Source organism: Centroberyx affinis, unplaced genomic scaffold (genome assembly GCF_046629955.1).
Source record: "Centroberyx affinis isolate AG114_WGS23_722 - 3 ecotype Tasmania unplaced genomic scaffold, CSIRO-AGI_Caff_v1 ptg000292l_1, whole genome shotgun sequence".
Classification (NCBI taxonomy): Eukaryota; Metazoa; Chordata; class Actinopteri; order Beryciformes; family Berycidae; genus Centroberyx; species Centroberyx affinis.
The window spans coordinates 1-22,869 of NW_027278971.1; the positions used below are offsets into that span (position 1 = coordinate 1).

Here is a 22,869-nt window from a genome sequence, read left to right on the forward strand (position 1 = left end):
CTCATCACTCAATTCACATCTGCTCCAAAGTTAAACATAAAGACGATTGGTCAAGGCTAGTGTCAGCAATCACAGGATCACGTAAAGGCAGAAAAAAGGCAAAAGTTACATGGTACATAATATACCACCACCAAAAAATCCCGTTGGAGTTGTCAATGGATGATCTAATTCCCACACATTGGGGTTTGGAGCAGTGCAGGAGATATTTCATCAGTGGACAGGTCTTTTACAGACCTCCTGAGACCAGTCATCATCTGTCATAAAGGGAGTCAAAGCATTTTAATCTCACATCTGCTCCTCATTACCATTCCATGCAACAGAGACTCAGAGCTGGGGTTACACTATTGCACCTCACCCAGAGAAAGGAGAGAAAGAGAGAGAGAGAGGAGAGAAAGGAAAGAGGAAAAGGAAAGAGGCAGAGAGAGAGAGAGAGAGACAGAGAGAGAGAGAATATTAGTCACCATCAGCCTAACAAAAAAACAACAACTCTGTGCTAAAATTCCACAATTCAGAGGGAAAGTGACACTGTGTTCCTCTTATGAAATCAAATCACTTTCAGGCCGCAGGCCCAACCATAGAGTTTGCCTTTACAAGATGCTATATAAAACAAATTCTTGAAAAACCAGAATGAGAGAACCGCCACAGTAATTTTGTGGTCCATTCCTTCCTCAATATCTCTTGCGAAATGCTCAAAATGGCACTTCAGTCATGGTACGGTTAAATCAACACAATATCTATATCATATATCTCATAGCACAGGTCTTTCTCTCACATTTTGGGATGTTTTCATAGATAAGTCTATATCATAACTATAGTCAAACCACAATATGATTTCTAATACATAAGAAGGGTTCCATACCATACAGACTGCACGCCTGCATCAGCCTGTATTATCTACTCAGTCTACCAACCTGGGCTTTGTTCCTGAATGGATGTTAGTGCCCAGAACACTTTTCCAGTACAAGTAAACGGGATGGAGCGCTAAAATGCTTTTGGTAGATTAAATTCATGGAGTTGACAACAGCTTGGACCCCGTTAGTCATACATTAGTGTGCACGTGACCTCCCAGCTGGAGTTCACGGTTGATTTGCCACGGTGACTATTATTTGCCTCACACAAATACCTGCATCATAACAGACTGAGACAGGGGAAAACTGGAAGGGGGGATAATGTAACTGTGCATATTATTTTTCATAAAAAACTGAGATTTGCGAAAATATGCGGATTAATCCACTGACTTTGGTTACATGTCACAAAATCAGACTAACCGGAAAAGACAGCTGATCTTTGTTCAGGGAGTTTTCATTGTATAAATCCATAGCTAACATGATGATACGGTGAAATCCAAGGATGGACAGTGAAAACAATCTTGTCTCTCACTCTTGAAATAATGCAACAAGTTTATTTATAGCAGTTATAACGGATAGTTTCTTGCAACGTGAAGTTCAGTGGTGTGACAATTAACATACACACACACACATATACACACACACACACACACACACACACACATGACTACAGAAGACAGAGGCCTGCCTGTTTAACAAGTAGGTCAGACCAGAGCCAGAGAGAGAGAGAGAGAGAGAGAGAGAGAGAGAGAGAGAGAGAGAGAGAGAGAGAGAGAGCAACAGAGAGACAGAGACACAAGGATTGGCTGGTTTAACAGCAAGCAGAAGTTTTTAGTGGCATCATAGGCTTGTACGACTCATCTTAAAAAAAATATGACACTGAAGAACTCTGAAATCACACACACAAGTCAATGTAACGCAAAAGACCAGATTACTACTACAACAATGGAATTATATTACTTATCAGTTCATAACCATGATTTGTCTCAGATTCTATTACATCGAACATAATAGGGCATTTACATTGTTATAAGCTATTTGTGTCATATCACTATTTGCAGCCTACATTATGCAATGCACATTTCTCTCACCTGAGGGCAGTCTTTGATGTAATGACCCTTGTTGAAGCACAGGTGGCACAAGTAGTTGGGTGGGGGTCTCTTGCTGGGCTTTCTTGGTTCTGAAGAGAGGGAAAGGTCGGAGAAATGGTCCGTCAGGGAGTTCAGCCCGTCCACAATGTTGTTCAGGGAGCCGTAGGGCGACACATTCTTATACACGTTGTTGTTTAAGGCCTACAAGACAGGAAGATAGGCAACAAGGTCAATTATTACCCTTAAATTCTTCAAAATCTTTGAAGTAAGTTAAGTATCACCTAAAAAATGTGAGCACTCTATAGAATGTGTGTGCATTTACAGAATCCTTATTCACTTACTGTAATAGATTGAGTTAAAAAAAAACAACTTTGGGGCATGTTTATAAACAACACACGTACAAACTCCCTTCTCTCAGAGTTTCATAAAATATAATTTGTTGACAGATGCTGTGCTGCAGTACCACAAACAAGATAATATCACATAAAACATTGCATTTTTGGTTTGGAGTGTTTGAGATGTTGGGTTTAATCATCAATTTCCTTTGAGTGCTCTCTGTCCTATTTTCTCTTGCGCAAAAAACCCTCCAAGATCATTTCTCTCATTAAATTCAGAACATCTGGCGAGAGGCCCAGCTGTGCTTCTGAGCTGGAAAAGTACTGAGCATGTCCACAGAGAAAGACAGGACTTTAGAGAGGATGACTCATTGTATACAAGATGGGAGGCATGTTCCCTCGCCAGCCTGTGGAACATCAGCAATGTCACCATGCGCTGTTGGAGGTAAACTAGCCATGGTCATTGTTTGTAGTCTGCTCTGAGCCACAGTAAGCAGTGTTGCATGCCACTGGCCCAGTGAATTCATACAAGATGCCCTCTGAATATTAATAACAGGGAAAGCATAGCCTGCAGTTACTTCCTGTCTCATTCGTGTCCTCCTTTGTTCCAATTCAATCTAAAAACGACAGCCAGGAATTGACTTCTGAGTAAAATCACAAAGATTTAAGTGTAAAGCAGTTTATATTTCAGATGGTCATGTAATTGTGTGGACAGGTTGTTCAATAAATAAACACATTCTTATTTCAAAACAGTTTAACTAGCTATGATTGTGACATCTGCTTAGAAAAGTCAATAGTTTAGCCACACCATAATCAATCTTTGGACACATCACTCTCAAATAAAAAACTGAATGAGTATGATGGCACAGTGAAACACACAGATAATTCTGCTCATTACTGAGGGTAACGTCTCTCCTACAGAGACAGTTATGTTTTGGGAAGTGATGTTATTGTTGATGTCTAATGTTGCACAGCACAGAAACCTTACACTTGGCAACCTGTCCAGTGCCTAAGTCCAAGTCTTTATCTGACCAGGCTGTGAGACTCAGCTCCAAGACTCATGTTCATTTATTAGATCTAGCCGGCATAAATCAAAGCATTACGGCTCGTTTGTTTCTATAGTTTCCCATCTGCCATTTAGTTTAGCACTCTGCATATTCGCCTATGTATTATCACTCTTTGTGGAAATGCACATCTTATTACATTTACTAAACTTAGAACTTAGTGCAGATTGCATACATATGTTTACAAAGCTAAAACAGGAGTGAAACTTTCGTTTCGTTTATGTCCCTTACATATCTTCATTTTGGCCTTAGACCTCCTAGTGTCAACCTAAAGGAAACAGATTTCACACACATCTGCTAATGGTGGGTGAGCCTGCTTGTTTATTTATTTTGTGTGTGTGTGTGTGTGTGTGTGTGTTTGTATGTGTGGTGGGTGTGTGGGTGCGTGTGTGAGTGAGTAAGAAAGTGAGTGAGACACAGAAGGAGAGAGAGAGACAGAGAGAGGAAGAGAAAGGAAGAGAGGGGAGAGAGAGAGAGAGCTTGTGTGTGTATGTGTGTGGCCATGGATGTGTATGTGTGTATTGGCCGACGCACTGAGGACCAAACTGGTACCGACTTCCTCTGGGTCCCAGTGAGTTGGACAACTGCAGCAGATCTGTGACTGCTTTCACAGATCCAGGGATGAGGCGTCACACGGCGGGGGTGGGGGGGGGGGTGGGGTGGGGGTGGTTAAAGCAGCGCTGTGGTGTCAAGAGAAAACCTTTAAGGTGTCAGTGTCTGCTTGATTTGTGCTAGGGTAAAACTGCAAGGAATTACAGAGGAAATGCTATGTGGCTCTATTAATGCAGGTGATTAGAATGGAAAAGAAATATGAAACTGTGAAACTTATAATTTCCTATCCTTAATTGCATTTTTTCTCTGACAATAAAAATGTGTAATGTTCAAAAGTAGCCTAACTACACTCCACAGTAAAAGTGTTTGTCTTATCTTGGAACAAAGTTAAAAGAGAGATAAAAAGAGGGATGGAACTGTGGTAAGGATATTTGACTGCTCCCAATCAGCATCAAACGCATTAATTTATCCCCTATTTCACTTTGAACAGACTGTTGTGTGATCTCTGACAGCAAAAACAACTACACATTACTCATCTTTTCATCAAATCTCTAGAGTGGTTTATTTTACTTGGCTTATCGAGTACAGTAAGTTGCAAAACGATCCCCCCTTAAACCGTTTCCAGACTGTACGTGTGTTCTTTCAGTTTGAAACACTTTATACTCCAGGGGATTGCATGGCATTACACAATAGCTGTAATGTATAACGTGCACACCCATTTTTCAGAAGACTGTTTCATGTTAAACGACTTTGAAAGCCTCTATGATTACCACAATAATAAATGTACACTGGCTATAGATACTGAATACACTATTCATCTTCCCCTTGACCAACAGTTTAAAGTTTTAAACACAAAGCATCATAGTAACGCAAATCTAAGCAACTCAGATCATTTGCAGTTTAATCAACAAGCTGGGAGACTTATATTCTTTAGGAGGGCTACAGTTTCCCCTACAGTATGTGTGTGTGTGTGTGTGTGTGTGTGTGTGTGTGTGTGTGTGTGTGTGGGGGGGGGGGGGGGGGTATCTGTGCACAGTATGGGAGTATGGAGTATCAGGTTTGCACCATGCATACATTATTGGCATATTTGTCCCTAAAATTACACATAGCTACAGAAATAGACAATATGTAAACAAGCCTTGATTTTGTTTGCACAACCTGATCTATTTGAAGAAGTCAGAGAAAGTAGATCTCAGCAATGGCCTGCCGCTAGGTGTGCAGGGTAAAACATTTACCTCAATCTCTCTCGCCCTCTCTCCCTCTCTCTGATCAGAAAAACCTCTGATTAAAAAGGCCTCTGATAATGCATATCTTAGCCGAACAGTTTCACCTTTATTTAGAACCACAGCTCATCAGTATGCCGACCACAGACCTGATCCATCCCAGCAGGCCAAGCAATTGGCCTGTAATATCCACAGTTTATCATCAATTACATTAGAGGGGACAGGGAATGGAACAGCCTATTGCAAGACAGAAACATTTAGTAGACCTGTAGTTATATTTATCTAGTCAAATCATGAGTTCTTAAAAACTAATGAGCTATGCCTAACAGCTGCCCCAATGAGAATCTTCCTTAATTAAAATCAGTATAATATTCCTATAATATTCCCACAGGGTGTTGCGGTGTGTCTGACTGAGTTAGAGTGACCTTGTATTTTTATTTCCTATGGCATCACCATTATGTCTATAATGTTCCTTTCTGGACATATACTTTTGCTGTGATATTTGCATCCTTCTTGTTTCTTCTAAAGTATGACAGTATTACTAGTTATTTTCCATAAGTGTTCTGATATGTTGTTTAGAAGAAGCTTCTTCCACTAACAACCCAGCAGGATAATGCATTTTGGAAACTGCTGATGAAAAAGATTAGACTTAAGTCTATTGTCCATATAAGAGATGTCATGGCGGTTATGTGTATCCTACCAGAATAGCCCTTGTTGTACACGCTCAAACATTTGCAGAACAGACATGACAGATCAACCACAGCAATCAGTTTCACGCAGTGATAGATGTCCCATTAAACCCAACCAGAATCTAAAACCCCCAGATAATTAAGCGGCATGCCATCTTTCACCTCATTCCGCTGCAGTTGAAAGAAGTTGTTGAGATAGTTGGAGTTCAGAGAAGAGCTCAAGTCCGCCGCTGCGGGAGTCTTGCTGAAACTGAGATCCGGGTGGGAAGAGTTGGGTTCGGGTCTGAACGCGTCAAAGGCGCTGGTCTGGTGGGTGTCTTGTAAGGAGAGATAGACCCAGTTGAGGAGTTGCGCAGGCTGGTACACGGACGCACTCGTGTCTATGGCAGACAACAAGCTCATCTTTCAAGTCAAATGGGTAAACTGGCTTTTCCACCGCTGATTCTTGGATTGGTCTCAACTCTTCGCCGTTTTCTTTTCGTTCCCTTACCCCGGCAGATGGCAAGTGCTCCTTTTTCTTCCCGTAAAGGACCCTATCCTCCTCACGCCGGGAGCCTAGTCCCAGTGAAATGTTACTCAAAAGTCATTGCGCTAACATGTCAGTATAAAAAGTTTTCCCCTGCTCCCCATGGTCCGCTATCTGCCTTTATTGCAGCGGGCAGAGAGAGGCTCATTGAATATGTAATGAGGACGACTGTGCGTCACGGTGGACGCAAGCGAATGAGCGTCTGGTTTCTAACTCATATGAATACTCGTTTGACACTGGTTAAAACAATTGCTTAATCTGGCTCCTCGTTAGTAATTTGAACTCTCAATCCAACAACTCAGCCTCCTCGATAATAAATATTCGGGGATGTCAATTACTAAACCCCAAATTAATACGAGGTCCATACATCTAGACACCAACATTTCCAAACCCGTTTATAGCCTAGTACAGACTAAATTTGTGGGGAGAAAATACAGCCACAACTGACTGACGAGATAGTATATTTTGGTCAGTGTGAAAATTATTAAATGTAGGTCACCAAACTATGTTGCACAGACGCCCACAGTTTAGAGGGAATATTGACTTCCAAATAGAGTTTTGCTTGACCTTTGCACTTCATTTAAATAGGCTAATAAAACTAGGCTATAAAATCAAATTTGGGTTTATTTAGTGCTCACACCGTGTTATAGCAATAGACGCCCATGTGAATACACTAACAAGATATGTTACAGTAATAATGTTGCATAATATGTGCTGAAAAGTAGCCTAACACAAATATGAGTTGTCCCTAAGAGGAAATACAGATGTGTTGAAAATGACACCTATTGTCTTTGTGTAGTAGCACTGCTGTTGTGATTTTACATTGTGATTTTACAGGCCTACTATTGCTATCTTGTGTGTGTGTGTGTGTGTGTGTGTGTGTGTGTGTGTGTGTGTGTGTGTGTGTGTGTGTGTGTGGTGTGAGAGTAAGAGAGAGAGATAGGGAGATAGGGAGAGAGAGAGAGAGAGAGAGAGAGAGAGAGAGAGAGAGAGAGAGAGAGATGGGTGTTTTGTTTATTCAGGGATGGGCAGAGGTGAGTAGTCTGCACTTAACAACTGACTCTCATCTTTAGTGTCTTAACTTAGTGAGTCTAAAGGCTCATATGATCACCTGCCATTTCTTAAGTCAACAGAGTTTCACGTAGACTGAAATCCACACTAGTTATTCTACTATTGTCAATAATAGTTAGTCTACCATCTAAAAGAAATCTATTCATCTGTTCAGAAATGCTGGATCACTGATGAATTTGCTACATGCGTCTATAATTGATTCTTAACAAACGTGGTGTAAACATAATTATTACACGCAGGAGTTAGATTAAAAAAACAAACTCAAGCAGCTGTAATATGTAATAATAACGTTTAGCAGATGAAGAGATTATTTTTAGATGGTACAAATATTATCGACAATATTAGAATAGCCTTACTGATGGAAATTTCAGGCCCAGGCCTTCAGGGCAGAGCAACAGGTCCAGGGCCTTGCCGACATGTAGAAAGCATACTGAATACTTTAAATGGGGCTCCCTCTTGTGGTAAGTGTCCACCACATGCGTTATAATAAAGATAAATAGCCTGTCAACATTCATTGCATAATAAATAGGCTAAATGGATCTACCTTTTTGTAAAGGTAGGATCAGTGATGTAGAGGTAGGCTAAATAAAAAGGTTAGTAAAAAATTGCCTCCGGCTGATGATCATCTCAAGGCATCGTAATTACCGATGTAAACAAAAAAATATTTACACTTTGATAAAAGAATTATGCCCTTTTCTCCCCTCTTTCTCCCCGCCCTTACCTTCATTAAATTTACATTATTTGATACTACCTTGCAGGATGTATAGCCTTCTATGAATTCAAATTGTTTAGTTTTTGTCGGCCTTGAAGGTGGGTAAATTCTATTCCACAAATAAAAATGTGGTTTAGCTGAGTTCAGGTGGGTTTAACTGAGTAACGTTAGGCCTACAAATTTATTTTGACGCAATACAATTTTCAAATAATAGCCCTCATTCATGGACACAATGAATAACCGTAGGGTCACTCTTGTGAAATAGCCTACTGATCAGATGATGGCTCTGTCAAATTTTCCGGTGTGTCATTGCGACATGTACAGTATATACCGGTAAACCTAATTGTTTAAGAGTTGTATCACATGGAAAGTGAATCGCTGTCCGTCACCGCTTTGACAGCAAATGGGTGGGTTCTGCACATGGAAAATATGAGTCCCACCCACAACAGTTAAATACAGTCAAGACTGCGGCTAGTTAAAGTAATACGTCCTCCAGGAAGAGACTGCTAGCAGACGAAAGTAAGTGGCAAAAATCAAATAACTATAGATTGGGGTTGGGATAGAATCATACAGAACTGAAAAAATAATGCATTTTAGTAATACGCTACGTTACAACTTGTCGTGTAGAGTTGTTTCGTAGTCTACTATGCTAGTTCTCTTCCTGACGTTGTTGTTAGCCTGTCAACGTTACGGAAACCAGTGCCTTGCTCGCCCACCAAGAAGGTTTTACCTATTTTTAAGGCTACAACATGTCGGACTCGGTCGTAGCTACATACCGCTGTTGAAAAATGCAGTTGTTTATGCTAACACTGTTGGTTACAGCGTCCGAGAAGGTTCAACTGACTACAAGGCTGGTCTAGCAGCATAGATTAACGTTATGTAATAGACTTGGGACGTAGTTTGCAATTGGAGATTTGGACAGGCCTAAGTAGGGCCGAGTTGGATAGCCTACGGTTAAAGGCGAAACCTTTTCTTTTTCAATGTATTAAACGTTAGTCGGAATAGCCATTATGTGCTATTGAGGCTAGCTGTTTAACACCATGTAACATTACATCTATCAGTACATTGTAACGTTACTTATATTCGACTGTTAGTCTTTTTCTTTTCATGTGGGGAACTTTCTTGGGCCGAACAGGGCCTTGCAAGCTAGAAAAAGTAACGTTATAACTGACACGCCTGCATCTATCGTGAGTTGAGAAACAATCAGGACATTCATAGTAAGTTTAATTATAGTTTTGACTGTCACATTTAGCCTCTGTGGCTGAATAAGCTTTCGATCATATACACACTTCCCCTATTGCAACATTTGAGGAGGTGGGTAACTTCATATTCGTTTTTTTTTTGTGTTTTTGTTTTTTATTTTCTTCAGATATTTGAACGTCTTCCTGGTATTATCTGACCAATGGATCCTGTACACCCCAAGCAGATTATGGCTTTGCATTGTGGGCGTGATTTCTCACAGTTTTAACTGTGACAGCTGCCATATTTAGTCAAAGCCACTTGAGGTGTGTTTATAACCTAACGTTACACCATTGGCCTAAAATAGACAAACCACACTTTTTCTGGCCTAATGGGTTATAACAGTATCACAATGCCACTTTTTACTCTGACATTGTATCAGTGTCTCTGTTTTTGATATGAACTGTAGGGCATAGCCAAGTAGGAAGGAAGACGTGTGTGCAAATACAGGATGCTGTCCAAGGACTGAATAGAGAACTTTATTTTCTTTCCCCATGTCTCAGTTAACTCCTCAAACACTGTGACTGTGCATAGCTTGTGTCTACAAGGATTTGAATGTAGATTATATCATGAAATGTTGTAGGCTATTCATTTCATTTAAATGTTTCTGCCACAGCTGAATTGACCTCTGTATTCCATAAGGTAGCTCCCCTCGCACTGTGTTGCTATTCAAACACAGCAACGCCTGTCATTTTTTCCACATCCATAAAATGCAAAGCAGAGGAGAAGGCTGTTCCATTTAAGTCCACGAAAGTGTATTTGACCATGGAACAAATAGGCTTATTGGAACGTGGGCTTTTCATACAGTAATTCACTTAACCAAAATGAAAGTTTCCTCACCATCCCACCACCCAACTAAAAAATGTCTGTGATCCAACTGCCCTGGAATGAGTTTAGCCTTCCATGAGATTGCTATGCCACATTGCTCCATTTTAAAACACAGGCTGTGGTGTATCGATTGCAAACTCAGTTGCAAAGTTCATATTCGGAAAACTGAAAAAACAAACCAGTAAGATCAATTGAATAGGCAATGTGTTTGCTTATAGGTCCATTGAAGTGCAAAACACTGAGGCTGAGTAGGCTATACAAATTAGTCAGGGAACTTCACTTGTAAAGCATACTGTTAGTATTGTATGTATTACTGTTGCTTTAGTATAACAATTAGCTGTTGGATTACTGTAACTAAAATGGAGCTACATTTTTCACTGCATAGTTAATGGAAAAATGCAACTGTTCTGGAAATTCAGATCGCTCATGTCTTGGTTCTGCCCAGTGGGACTACTGGGAAAGATGAAGGAGGGACTTGTTTAGAGCTGGGTGTGTTTTCAGCTCTGTTGTTGCTATGTCAACACATTCAAGTTGTCTTAAAGGTGCCGTCTGTTTAAAGCTGTCTTCTCAACAGTCTAGTCTACTTCTTTATGAATTCCTCTTGTCAACAAACAGATGCACTTCAGCAGTGGAACTGTTAAATTCTTATCTAAGTAGCCTTGGAGGATGCACAACATATAATTTAGTAATAGATAATATTTGACAGCCCAATGATTTGACAATTCTTTTTTAGGTTTAAAAGCATGAGCTACCCTGGATACCCCTCTCAGGCAGGCGGCTACCCTCCACAGCCTGGGGTTTATCCTCCACAACCTGGGACCTACCCACCCCAGCCTGGAGTGTACCCTCCCCAAGCAGGAGGCTACCCGTCTCAGGCAGGCGGATACCCTCCTCAGGCTGGTGGTTATCCTTCACAAGCTGGAGGCTACCCACCTGCACCACCAGCAGGTAAAGCTGCATCACAACAATGTAATGAAATGTACTTATAGTAGGGCTGGGCGATATATTATATATCAATATTATATCGATATCGTATTTTGGATATCGTAATATCGTGATATGGCATAAGTGTCTTTTCCTGGTTTTAAAGGCTGCATTACAGTAAAGTGATGTCATTTTCTGAACTTACCAGACTGTTCTAGCTGTTCTATTATTTGCCTTTACCCACTTAGTCATTATATCCACATTACTGATGATTATTTATCAAAAATCTCATTGTGTAAATATTTTGTGAAAGCACCAATAGTCATCCCTACAATATTGTCAATATCGATATCAAGGTATTTGGTCAAAAATATTGTGATATTTGATTTTGTCCATATCACCCAGCCCTACTTACAACTGAACATTTAGCCCACTTCATAGAAAATACCGAGATATATATTGTGTATCGTCATTCAGCCTAAAAATACGGAGATATGATTTTTGGTCCATATCGCCCAGCCCTAACTTATAGTAGTAAAAGTAGTAAAAGTAAGAGAAAGTGAAACATGGGTTGTTAAGGACAAGGGACTCTGATGGACACTTGCCCTTCTTAGGATCCAGAGGCATGGGTGAGTGAGTCATGTCCTGAATGTAGGCAGCAGAGATCATGAGGTTTAGATTTAACTGACTGGAAGGTCTTTTTTCCCTCAAAAAACACAAACAAACATCAGCTGTTGCTGAGAGAAGCAACTCACAGTCCAGTTTTCACATAGTACTCCCATTCTGTGTCCGGAGCTTTTTAGCCTACCTGTTAACTAGTTGGGAATGAGAACTAGGGCAGTGCCAGTAAGGATGGCTCATTCCAATCTGAATCTAATACTCTCCATTCCTCCAGACATTTGGTAGCACTCAACTCTCCTCAACATTTAATGCATAGTGAAGTGACGTCTATCCTTATCTGTGTTATCTGTTGCAGGCAGCTGGGGTGGTGGGCCTCCTGGTGGTTATCCCTCCATAGGTCTTGACAACTTACCCAACGCTGGATTCAACGCTGCCAGTCTTCCTGCCATGGTAAGCATGGTTTAGCATGAAAACCACCTTCACCCTTATCCACAAAATTCTATGAAATGTTTGCAATTCAACATGATCAGATGATTGTGTTGAATATTCCAGTTAGAATGAATTACACAGCCATAAATGGAATATCACATCTTTTTATTTAACGGTAAGACTTTTCCAAGTCTGCATCCTAAAGTCCTCAGCATTGCATCTTTCTTTGTCAACTTCCCTTTCCAGTTCTCTCGCATGAGTGAAATAATAATTTACTTGGTTAGCTACTTTTATCAGTGCTTCTAAAACCTGACAGTCTGGCGCAACTTTCCTATCTTTTACCTTTCTAATTCAATTTCTGTGTCTTGTTTACGTTGCAATCTCATGTCTGTAATCAGAGCTCTAAAGCTGATATTTGCCTATTTTATAATTTAGCATGGCCACACTTTGTTTGGATATTTACTTGTACAGTGGATAATTTGTAGAAGTTCAATACATTGGGAACATCAGTTGTTTCTGTGCTCAGGTTACATTCAGGATAAAGGTTAGTTACTGGAACATTTGTTAAATGTTGACATAGATAATGGGGAATCCATAAAGGAGTCTGATCCAAAAAAGGTGTGACCAAATACTTTTGCTTGCATACAAATGGTAACATTCAGTACTCTGCGCACATATTATGGGATGCCAATCTTTCCCAACCACAGGCCAACCAGATCTCTGCGTCCATGGGAGGGTTTACTCCAAACCCGTCCATGTTCAACCAAGCCCCTGGGGGGTACCCACCTGCCCCTCAGCCTGGGGGGTTTGGTGCCCCCTCCCCTAACCAACAGCCATATGGCCTGTACCCGCAGCCAGGAGGGACCATGCCCCAACCCCAAGCCCCAGGGATGGGCTACCCTGGTCAGCCAGGCCAGCCCATGCCTGGGTACCCTCGTGCACCATCACCCAACCCGTCCATGCCTGGTTATGGAGCAGCACCGGCGCCTATGCCAGGTTACCCAAAGGTCCCATCACCCAATCCATCCATGCCAAGCTACGGAGGAGGAGCCATGCCTGTAGCTCCGGCAATCAATGTAAGAGACATTGGAAAGGGTGTTTATCTCTGCTATTTGTTGCCCTTTGCTGTTAGTGAATTAATTCATGTTTCTTGTTACACACACACACACATAAACACACACACCTCACGCATTATTACATTTACATATTTTACGAAATATAGTATAGCTTTATCTTCTTGATTCACCAAATGATAAATAGAAGTTAGGGATGTTAATCGACGATCGATTAATAAATTTTTTTCGGAAATGATTTACTGCCAGGAGGGCGCAATTTAACTTTCACCGCCTATACAGAGGAAGAAGAAAGCCAAGCAAGCGGGCAGAAGCATTACACCCGAAAAGACAACAGTGTTCATTGTCAACATTGTAATACAAAGTTGAAATACAGCACCTCTACAAGCACAATGAAAGAGAATGCATTCCCCCGGCTGGCGAAGTTGGCGCGACACTATTTGTGCCTCCCCACCCGGGACAGCTGTTGCCTGGAGTGTGTGTTTCAGCGGATGGACTGACTGTCACCAGGCTGCGCACTGGACTCATCCCTGACCACGCAGATACGCTCTTATTCTTAAATAAACCAGTAGATTGTCGTGCCATTGTTTCCAATACATAAACTGTGGCAGCGCCACAATATCGGCACGGCCGGCACAACATAAACAGTTAATCAATGTATAGAAATTGATCTAAATCGCTCTGTAATGTGTCTAATGTGTGCATCACGTCATGTCTGTCATTTGGCGATGCAGTAGCTCTGTACTCAGCCTGACAGTCCGTCTCCCGTTCTGAAAACATTCGTAAAAAAAAATATAAAATTCCACAATCAGTGTTGTAACAGTAAAGAGTAACTTGATACTTTTCAATCGGACAATTCTAACGCTGCTCAACACTCAGAAAGTAGACATGAATGCAGTGCAGAGACTTCATTGCATATTCCGCCAGTTGGGTTCAGTTGGACACAATGTAAAGACAATTTAAAGTAATTAACTCTAAAGAAAGTACATTTTCAGCCTGTGGGAAACACTGACGTCCGTTGTCAGGGGTCCCAACTCTTTTGAATTATGCTTGGTTTAGTAACTTGTTGAGTAGGCCTAAAGACAGGTGTAAAAACACACATTTTCTATTTTCTATTTTCTATGTCAAAAGCTGTTTTTTACATAATGATTAATCGATTAATTGGTCATTAACGTGACCGACGGAACGATTAAGGAAATTTCTGAAAATTTGCACCCCTAATAGAAGTCAAATACATTCATGTACTATCTAAAACTGACTGAGACTCTTTGTTGGAATAACATTGTTGCACTACGGAAATTGCTGTATTGTTCTCTCAGAGAGGATTCAGGGGAACAATCAAGGATTTTCCTGGAGCTGATCCACTGAAAGATGTGGAGGTCCTGAGGAAGGCCATGAAGGGCTTTGGTGAGTGCTTTGAACACATCTTAAAAAACACAATGAGAACTTAATTAGTGTTTGCTATTTGTTAGGTCAAGGCAGAATGAACTGTGGTGTCCTTTGGATGCACTTTCTGCTCTGGACGTTGTCTAAGTGGGAACATTTTATATTTTTCAGGTTGTATGTCTGTATAAGGATATTTGGCTGTTTTTAAGTATAAGTAAACCACTGGTAATGGGAAATGAGGGCATATATAATCTGTGAACCATATCAGGTTTGATATTGTGGACTTGTCTGTACAGGAACTGATGAGCAAGCCATTATTGACTTACTGGGGAGTCGCTCCAACAAGCAGCGCATGCCTATGCTCAGGTCCTTCAAAACCGCCTATGGGAAGGTAACAATCACCATCATGCTTATTGCTAAGATTATATGCTGTCATTGTGATAGTTTAAAGTTCATATGTGATGTGTGTGTGTGTGTGTATCACTCCATTGTAGCTGTTGTATAGATACATTGAATATATAAGTATGAAATGAGTTTGAAACTTTTCAGTGTGCAGTAGAATGCTTTCATGCTTTCATATGTGGACTGCTGTTCCTGTTCTGACAGGCACCGGAAAACTGTACTGCTGTGTAAAGGGCATCCACGTGTGTGTGGGTGTGTGCGTGTGTGTGAGGGTGTGTGTGTGTGTGTGTGTGTGTGTGTGTGTGTGTGTGTGTGTGTGTGCATGTTTGTTTGTTTGTTTGTTTGTGTATATGTTCATGAGCTTGACTCCTGAGTCACCATGATCCATTGGTGGTCATATTGTATTCCCATAACTTGTCCCCACAGCAAGAACCGGACCACATATTGGAAGTGGTTCAGTCCTTCAGCCAGAATTCTATTTTCATGACCATCATTTGCTTCTGCAGAAACTGCAGACATTTTGAAATGGGGACAATGCCTAGCTGTTGAGAAGCCTGAAAGCCTAAAATAATTGACATCCAGTATGTGTGTGTGTCTTTTAGGCCCACCAAATAGTACCATTTTTACTATTAGAAGAGAGTATTTTGCACTCTAAAAAAAAAATGTGACAAGCACCATTTGCCAATGTAGCACCGTGGTTGGCTCAGAGTGCATTACCAAGTGCATGATGGTGACAACCCGACAACAGGTGCTACTGCGGCCAGTAAAATGGAAGGGGATTGGATGTCCTCAGAGCTCATTATAGCTATGCCACAGAGCTTTTTGGAGCAAGTTTCTCACAGCAGCAGTTGAACATGGTTTTGAAGTATTCGAAGCATTCCATTCCAAGTATTCCATGTTGTTTCCTCTTCCAGGATCTGATTAAGGACCTCCATTCAGAACTGTCTGGGGACTTCAGGAAGCTGGTTATGGCCATGATGAAGACCCCAGCTGAGCTTGATGCCTACGAGCTCAAAACCGCCATAAAGGTTAGCACTCACCAAGAAAACCTGGCAACAATTTTCTGTATATTTACCATCTTTCTTTTTAATATAAAATTGCTTACAATCCACATTACTACACCTTTTTGCAACATAAAAACATCATTATTAGCTTACCTCAAATAGGAACGTTTTGGCTATAAATCTGAAGTAGGCCAGTGGGGAGGAGGGCTTGAGCTAATCTCTGTTTTGTCCTCCTAACAGGGAGCTGGAACCGACGAAGCCTGCCTAATAGAGATCCTGTCTTCTCGCTCCAACGCGGAAATCAAGGAGATTAACCGGGTTTACAAAACAGGTGAGATGCCCCCAGGCTAGAGTGCAACTACTGCTCTCCTTTATCACACTGCATCATACCCCTGTGCTGAAAGATTGTTACTACATTGGTGGACAAGCTCATTGTGTCTAGATTTGTGTACCACTATGAAATAATTAGATGCAGATGCTAAATTGCACATATACATTCACATCTGTCATGATTTGTTAGTTTCTGTTAGGGTTAGATGGTTGGTTGTCTTGGTTGACCAATATATCGGGATGATGTTGGCCTTTTAAATATCAGAAATCGTCCAGTCAAGTCGTCCGCTGCCGATATGATGACGGTTCCTCCCTGACTGCAGCTACATACAAAACAGTCTATAAAATCTGCAATGAAATGTTATTTTCTTTGCAGTAAATTAATTATTCACTTAAAGATGGTAATCTATCCGAGAGTTTTTCCTACCATTGAATAGATGGGGTGGGTCTCCCTGCCATTAAGAGCTGCTAACCCTAAAAGAAATCTGGGTTTCAGTGGAGACTTTTAGTGTCTCTTGGTCTAAAAGCTGTTTCAGAGGCTTTTCTACCTTGCCAGGAATAATTGAATAATTGTTATTTTTTGCCCTGGAAATGTAAATATTGATTATCGACACAAAATATTGAATTATTTATTATTAAATCTTATTCTTCAGTCCAAAAATATCGGCCTTCAAAAACCCCCATCGGTCGAACCTTAGTCTCTTTGTGCCCGTGTGTTTTTTTTTCATCATTCTTGTGTCATTGCAGATTACAAGAAGACTCTGGAGAATGCCATCAGTGGGGACACCTCAGGCCACTTCCGGAGGCTCCTGATCTCACTTGCCCAGGTACAGCTACAACCCATAGTACCCGTATACCTAACGTCTATTAGCAACTGCATACAGATATGATTAGAAATATTTGTCTTTGTACTTTTAGGGTAATCGTGACGAACGAGAACATGTGGACGTCGCTTTAGCCAAGCAAGATGCTCAGGTAAAGTCTGCTTCATTCTCATTAATAATGACGGCTTGATGATTTATCCACAATTCTTAAATTGCATATTACCTGACCTGTTGACTGCAAAGATATTTAGCTTTGTACATATTACTGTTCTCTTTGTAGGCCCTCTATGCTGCTGGAGAGAACAAGCTGGGAACTGACGAGTCCAAGTTCAATGCTATTTTGTGTGCCAGGAGCAAACCCCATCTCAGAGCAGGTACACAAAGAAATGATCACAGGCAACACAAGTTAATCAGTTCAGCATTTATTAAAACATCTCAGAGAATAACAGAATCTGGCCACAAATACCAGTGCAAATACTATTTTGGCTGTACGTTTTTGTTACTGACAAGTTATGTTGTGTGTGTGTGTGTGTGTGTGTGTGTGTGTAGTGTTTCATGAGTACCAGCAGATGTGTGGCAGGGATATTGAGAAGAGTATCAGCAGGGAGATGTCCGGGGACCTGGAGAGTGGCATGTTAGCAGTGGGTAAGAATCCGCACACACGTGTACATACGTACATACACGAAGACCACACCTATACAGGTCTGGTCTTCGAAGGGCGACACCCATGTATTGTTAAGAGCTAGCTGCACATATTTACTACATGACAAGTGCAGACGCTCGTCTACATGTGTGACGTAACAATAACCCATTAACTAGGTACAATGACACTATAATAAAAACATTTTCCATGCTCAATGTATTACATGTTACAGATTACATAATGTGTTGTTGAAAGTGATACCAGTAGCCCTCTAAATGCATAATCTTTTTGTGTTTTTCCCTTTTTTGCTGACATTGCTCAGGATTATGGCACAGTAACCTGATTTTTAGATGTGTTTTGATAATATACATCCATTGGTATTACAAGACACATCAGGAGACTATAAGAAACTGCTGTTGAAGCTCTGTGGAGGCAGTGACTGAAAAGGAAGCAGAATCTAGCCACATCATTGACATCTCCTAAAAAATATCTGTTTATTGGCTGACCTATACTATACACCACAATCTGCAAAACCACATGCCGTGCCACTGCTCTCAATGCAATGCTTATCTAGTAATAATAATAATAATAATTGATTACATTTATATAGCGCTTTTCTAGGTACTCAAAGCGCTTCACATATCAGGGGGGGGAACTCAACTCATCCACCACCGATGTGTAGCACCCACCTGGGTGATGCACGTAGTAGTAAGAACCTCATATCATTACTGTTTCCTTTTTTCTACATTATGTGCAAAAAAGTTTAATATTTTTTCACTTGTGATATGTGGATATTTGAGTTGAATATACATGCCCTAATAAGATTAGATTTGTAAAAGAATACATTTGGATTTAAGAACTATATATTTTTAGAAGTAGATCTTATTTTGAATTTTGCCAATATTATATATATTGTTATGTGATTGTTTATCAGCTAATGTATTGTTGAAGGTGAAAGCAGTAGTGGAGGTGGGGGCCGTGTACAGTGCATAATCTTTTATATTGTGTTTTTCCCTTTTTTGCTGACATTGCTCAGGGTTATGGTACAGTAACCTGATTTTTAGATGTGTTTTGATTATATACATCCATTATTACAACCTTGGTCTATAAAGATAAATCTTCATTTTGAGGTGGTGTGCACTGCAGTGTTTGTCGTTGTCGTGAAGCATTGTGTTCCATTTCACTTGACTGAACAAAAACTAATGTTTTTGTTTCTAATTTCAGATTTTTCAAAATCCTTTACCTTTTTTAGTTTGCTTATTGAACTTCATTCATTCCATCTTCCTCTGTCACACAAATGTGGTGTATGCAGTGCTTGATTTTTAATAGTTCACTTCTCAGATAGGAGATCAGGAAAGATTTGCTGTCTCCTTCATCCTCATCTTGCAGCTCTACATAGATTGTCCTCTTCTATAATGCACTGAGAGTGATTCTAATCACTTTATTTGTATAAAAAAAGATACAAAGACAAGGTATACATTAGGGTGTGTACAGTAGTTGCATAAATCACTGTTTCTTCTGTTTCAGTCAAGTGTATTAAGAATACACCCGCCTACTTTGCTGAGAGGCTCTACAAGGCCATGAGGGTGAGACACACCCCATCTTGTTTAGATGGATAATAATTTTCTGTACATTACAAAATAATACTGCGACAATTTTATCAATATGTAATCTACTATATGTTACCCTTACTGTGTGTGTGTGTGTGTGTGTGTGTGTGTGTGTGTTTTTGTTTGCTCTCAGGGAGCTGGGACCAAGGACAGCGCCCTGATCCGGATCATGGTCTCCCGCTCTGAGGTTGACCTGCTGGATATCCGCCAGGAATACGTGAAAAACTACGGCAAGTCGCTGTACACGCACATCTCTGTAAGTATCTCCACCACATACACAACCTAAATAACCAGAGCACCATGGATGAATGGATGGGTGGGAGAATCGGTTTGCTGATGCTTATGTTTTATTGGCAGGGAGACACATCAGGAGACTATAAGAAACTGCTATTGAAGCTCTGTGGAGGCAGTGACTGAAAAGGAAGCAGAATATCTGCTACATCATTGAAATCTCCTACAAATATCTGTTTATTGGCTGACCTATACTATACACCACAATCTGCCAAACCGCATGCCGTGCCACTACTCTCAATGCAATGTTTATCTAGTAGTAAGAACCTCATATCATTACTGTTTCTTTTTTTCTACGTTATGTGCAAAAAAGTTTTATATTTTTTCACTCGTGATATCTGGATATATGAGTTGAATATACATGCCCTAATAAGATTAGATTTGTAAGAGTACATTTGGATTTAAGAACTATATATTTTTAGAAGTATATCTTATTTGAATTTAGCCAATATTATGTCTAATGTCATGAGATTGTTTATCAGCCAAATCAGTTAATTTTCTAATGTTTAGCAATGCTGAATAAAACATGAGATGTCAGAATACCTAGCAGCTAAGTACCAAAGTAACAAAGTCTGTTAATGTTTGCATTTATTCTCTTTTATATTTTGTCTACACTTGCCTATTTTTTTGTTCATCATAGTTATGCTGTATTCACGGATGGCTTTAATTTTAATCTACATTTATTTGTGTATGCCTGTCAGTGTAATATAAAACCTCAAGCGTCACATTTCAAAAAATTGTTGGTGCTTTTATCATCAGGTGTATCAGAAAATAAATATTGACAATCCACATTGGAAGTGTTTCTGCTCTATCACATGCAAAGAATAAAGACAAAGATTTCAACAAACCACTTCTTATGAACAGGCCCAGTTTAGACTCATGGGCATCCATCTCAAATTCATAGTCATGTCTATTAAATCCCTTTACTGGTGCACAGACAAGGTAACCATAAGAGCAATAAAAATGCTTCTCATGAAGCATACTACCATATTACCTTTGCAGTACAATATATCTTGAATCATGACAGCTATGAAAATATTAGGTCTTGGCAGTGGATCCAAGTTGCCTGCAGAGGGCAGTGAAGCCTTTTTGTTGTTTCCCAGGGAGGACACCATGAGTGAGCAATTTGTATTTCAGGAAGCACAGCTCATAACTGAAACTTTATACTGTAATATAAAAATAATAAAAACAACTGCTTTGCAATTCAGTTCATGCATAAATGCTCATCTGTAATGGACATGGTTCACTATATGATTGTGCTAGATCAATGAGCATGATCACAATATATTTAGACATAAAATACATTTATTTAGGCCACATAACAAAAAGGTGTCTTCTTCATTCTCCTGCAGTGAATATATTAAAAGTCTCACAGGCATTGCCATACACCCCATCAATATAGTCCCCAATGGTAAGTGAATAAATGCACACGATTTCACAGACATAATCAATACAGAGAATTCACTTCTCTTTCCTTGAGGGAGTGAGACCTGCTTGTGTGGCTGCACATGCAACGCTGCATGCCCTATTAGGTCCTGTTGGCTTCACTTAAAATTCTGTTGAACACACTTGACTGTAGAGACGCGGCTCAGTGCTTGGGTGGCTATGGTAGTGTGTGTTAACTGCACTGCGATCAATAACTCTGGGACGTGAGGAGGGGGCAGCCTGTGGGATTGATGGCATCCATAAAGCTGCCTTGGCCACATTAAACAAGTCTAGCATGTCTGCAGCGCTGTCAGAGGCCCGAGGGACACTTGGATAACGGCCATGTTGGAGGAATCAGTTTTGATCGCTTCACGTTATTTAAAACTGACTGGGAGTGGCAGAGAAGGCTTGAGGGCTCTGGACAGCCTAGATCTTTAGGTTACTGTTACTGAAATATTTATGAAAATTTGAGTTTTTGGAAGATAATTTCAACAGCATTATGTTTCCACACATTTTTGCTAACAATGTAATTTCCATATGATGATGATCAGAAGACTCCCATCTGTTGCAGGTGTCCAGTTGAAGGTTGTTTAAGTCGATGTTACCTTGAATTGCCTGATTAATGTCTATTAAAGTGATGTAATCCTTTGGGAAATCTCTCAGAAGAATGATTTGAGGTCTGAAGCATTATGGGTAAATGGTGACTTCACATAAAAAACATGTTTTAAGAAGGGTCAACATATTGATGGAGGGCACCAACAAGTCATCATTCTCCTCTAACATGTTCCCACCTCCTCCTTTTTGAACTGGCTCATTCAACACCTTGGGAATACTTTCATGGCCATGCAAAGGGTTTAAATGGATACAGCATTGTGGAGAATGAATTGTATATGGATGTAGTAAATAAAAGTGTGTCAACAGGAGTGGATGATAAAGTAATTGTTTAGCAACCCTTAGCATTGACAGCCAGTCTATTATCCAGAACTCTTTTCAGACTGGGGAATAAAAAAAAAAATCTATAAACTCGTCCGCTCGAGACAATTTGGCTAGAATACAAGATGATGGATGGATATGCTGACAATGTTTGCAATAAAAGATAATGCTATTCTTTGCCCTGATCTGGGCTGTCTGATGAACAAATCTGTTTAATAATATCTAAGTCGATTCTCAGACAGCTAGTAACACCGCCTCTGTTGTCTAAATAATGAGCTGATTCATGCCCTCAAGATAAAAAAGCATCAGGCTGTCTCCTCTGTATTCAAACACAGAAGTAGGGTACAGACACGGCCGTCCAATCTGTGTCAGCAGAGGGGACCTGCTTCCCTTTGATATGAATGAATTGCAATTAATTTTTCATCTAACGGGATAGCACATGGTTGCTCAAGCTAGGGAGCCAGCAAGGCAGAGAGAGAGAGAGAGAGAGAGAAAGAGAGAGAGAGAGAGACAGAGCTCTAGATGTCACAATGAAATTCAGTGCATGCATGAATAAGGTCACGGTTTGAGAGGTATGCCTGCAGACGCCTGCCACTGTGCCAACAATCTTCATCCTGCCGTGGACTGGAAGAGGAGTTCATCCATCATCATCATCTTGCATTTCACAAATCCTGCTCAAACACATATTTCATTTTACACCCTCACATACTGTTCATATGTTCACATATGCCTCAATACCCCCCCTCCCCCAACACACACGCACACACACACACACACACACTGTAATTGGTTTCAG

The 22,869-nt window shown here is 40.4% G+C and overlaps 2 protein-coding genes across 3 annotated transcripts; one reads left to right on the forward strand and one right to left on the reverse strand.

The window, feature by feature from the left end:
- Nucleotides 1-1,939: 1,939 nt before the first annotated feature.
- On the reverse strand, nucleotides 1,940-6,386 carry LOC139640820 (zinc finger CCHC domain-containing protein 24-like; the record flags this gene model as incomplete). Its single annotated transcript, XM_071514991.1, has 2 exons — nucleotides 5,965-6,386; nucleotides 1,940-2,140 (listed from the first exon to the last, which is right to left on the reverse strand). Coding segments are annotated over exons 1-2 (441 nt in total), but the record flags the coding sequence as incomplete, so codon positions are not given.
- A 2,128-nt stretch (nucleotides 6,387-8,514) lies between these two features.
- Nucleotides 8,515-20,922, forward strand: anxa11a (annexin A11a). 2 transcript variants are annotated; one of them, XM_071514992.1, is made up of 15 exons: nucleotides 8,515-8,630; nucleotides 10,912-11,126; nucleotides 12,079-12,173; nucleotides 12,860-13,228; nucleotides 14,545-14,632; nucleotides 14,908-15,002; nucleotides 15,928-16,041; nucleotides 16,258-16,348; nucleotides 17,095-17,174; nucleotides 17,266-17,322; nucleotides 17,452-17,545; nucleotides 17,721-17,816; nucleotides 19,342-19,400; nucleotides 19,558-19,680; nucleotides 19,782-20,922. In XM_071514992.1, the coding sequence occupies exons 2-15, from the start codon at nucleotides 10,922-10,924 to the stop codon at nucleotides 19,839-19,841; spliced, it is 1,626 nt and encodes a 541-aa protein (XP_071371093.1). In that variant the 5' UTR covers nucleotides 8,515-8,630; nucleotides 10,912-10,921; the 3' UTR covers nucleotides 19,842-20,922. The 2 variants fall into 2 exon arrangements, with proteins under 2 accessions (XP_071371093.1, XP_071371094.1); XM_071514993.1 differs by having other exon boundaries at nucleotides 13,007-13,228.
- Nucleotides 20,923-22,869: the final 1,947 nt, after the last annotated feature.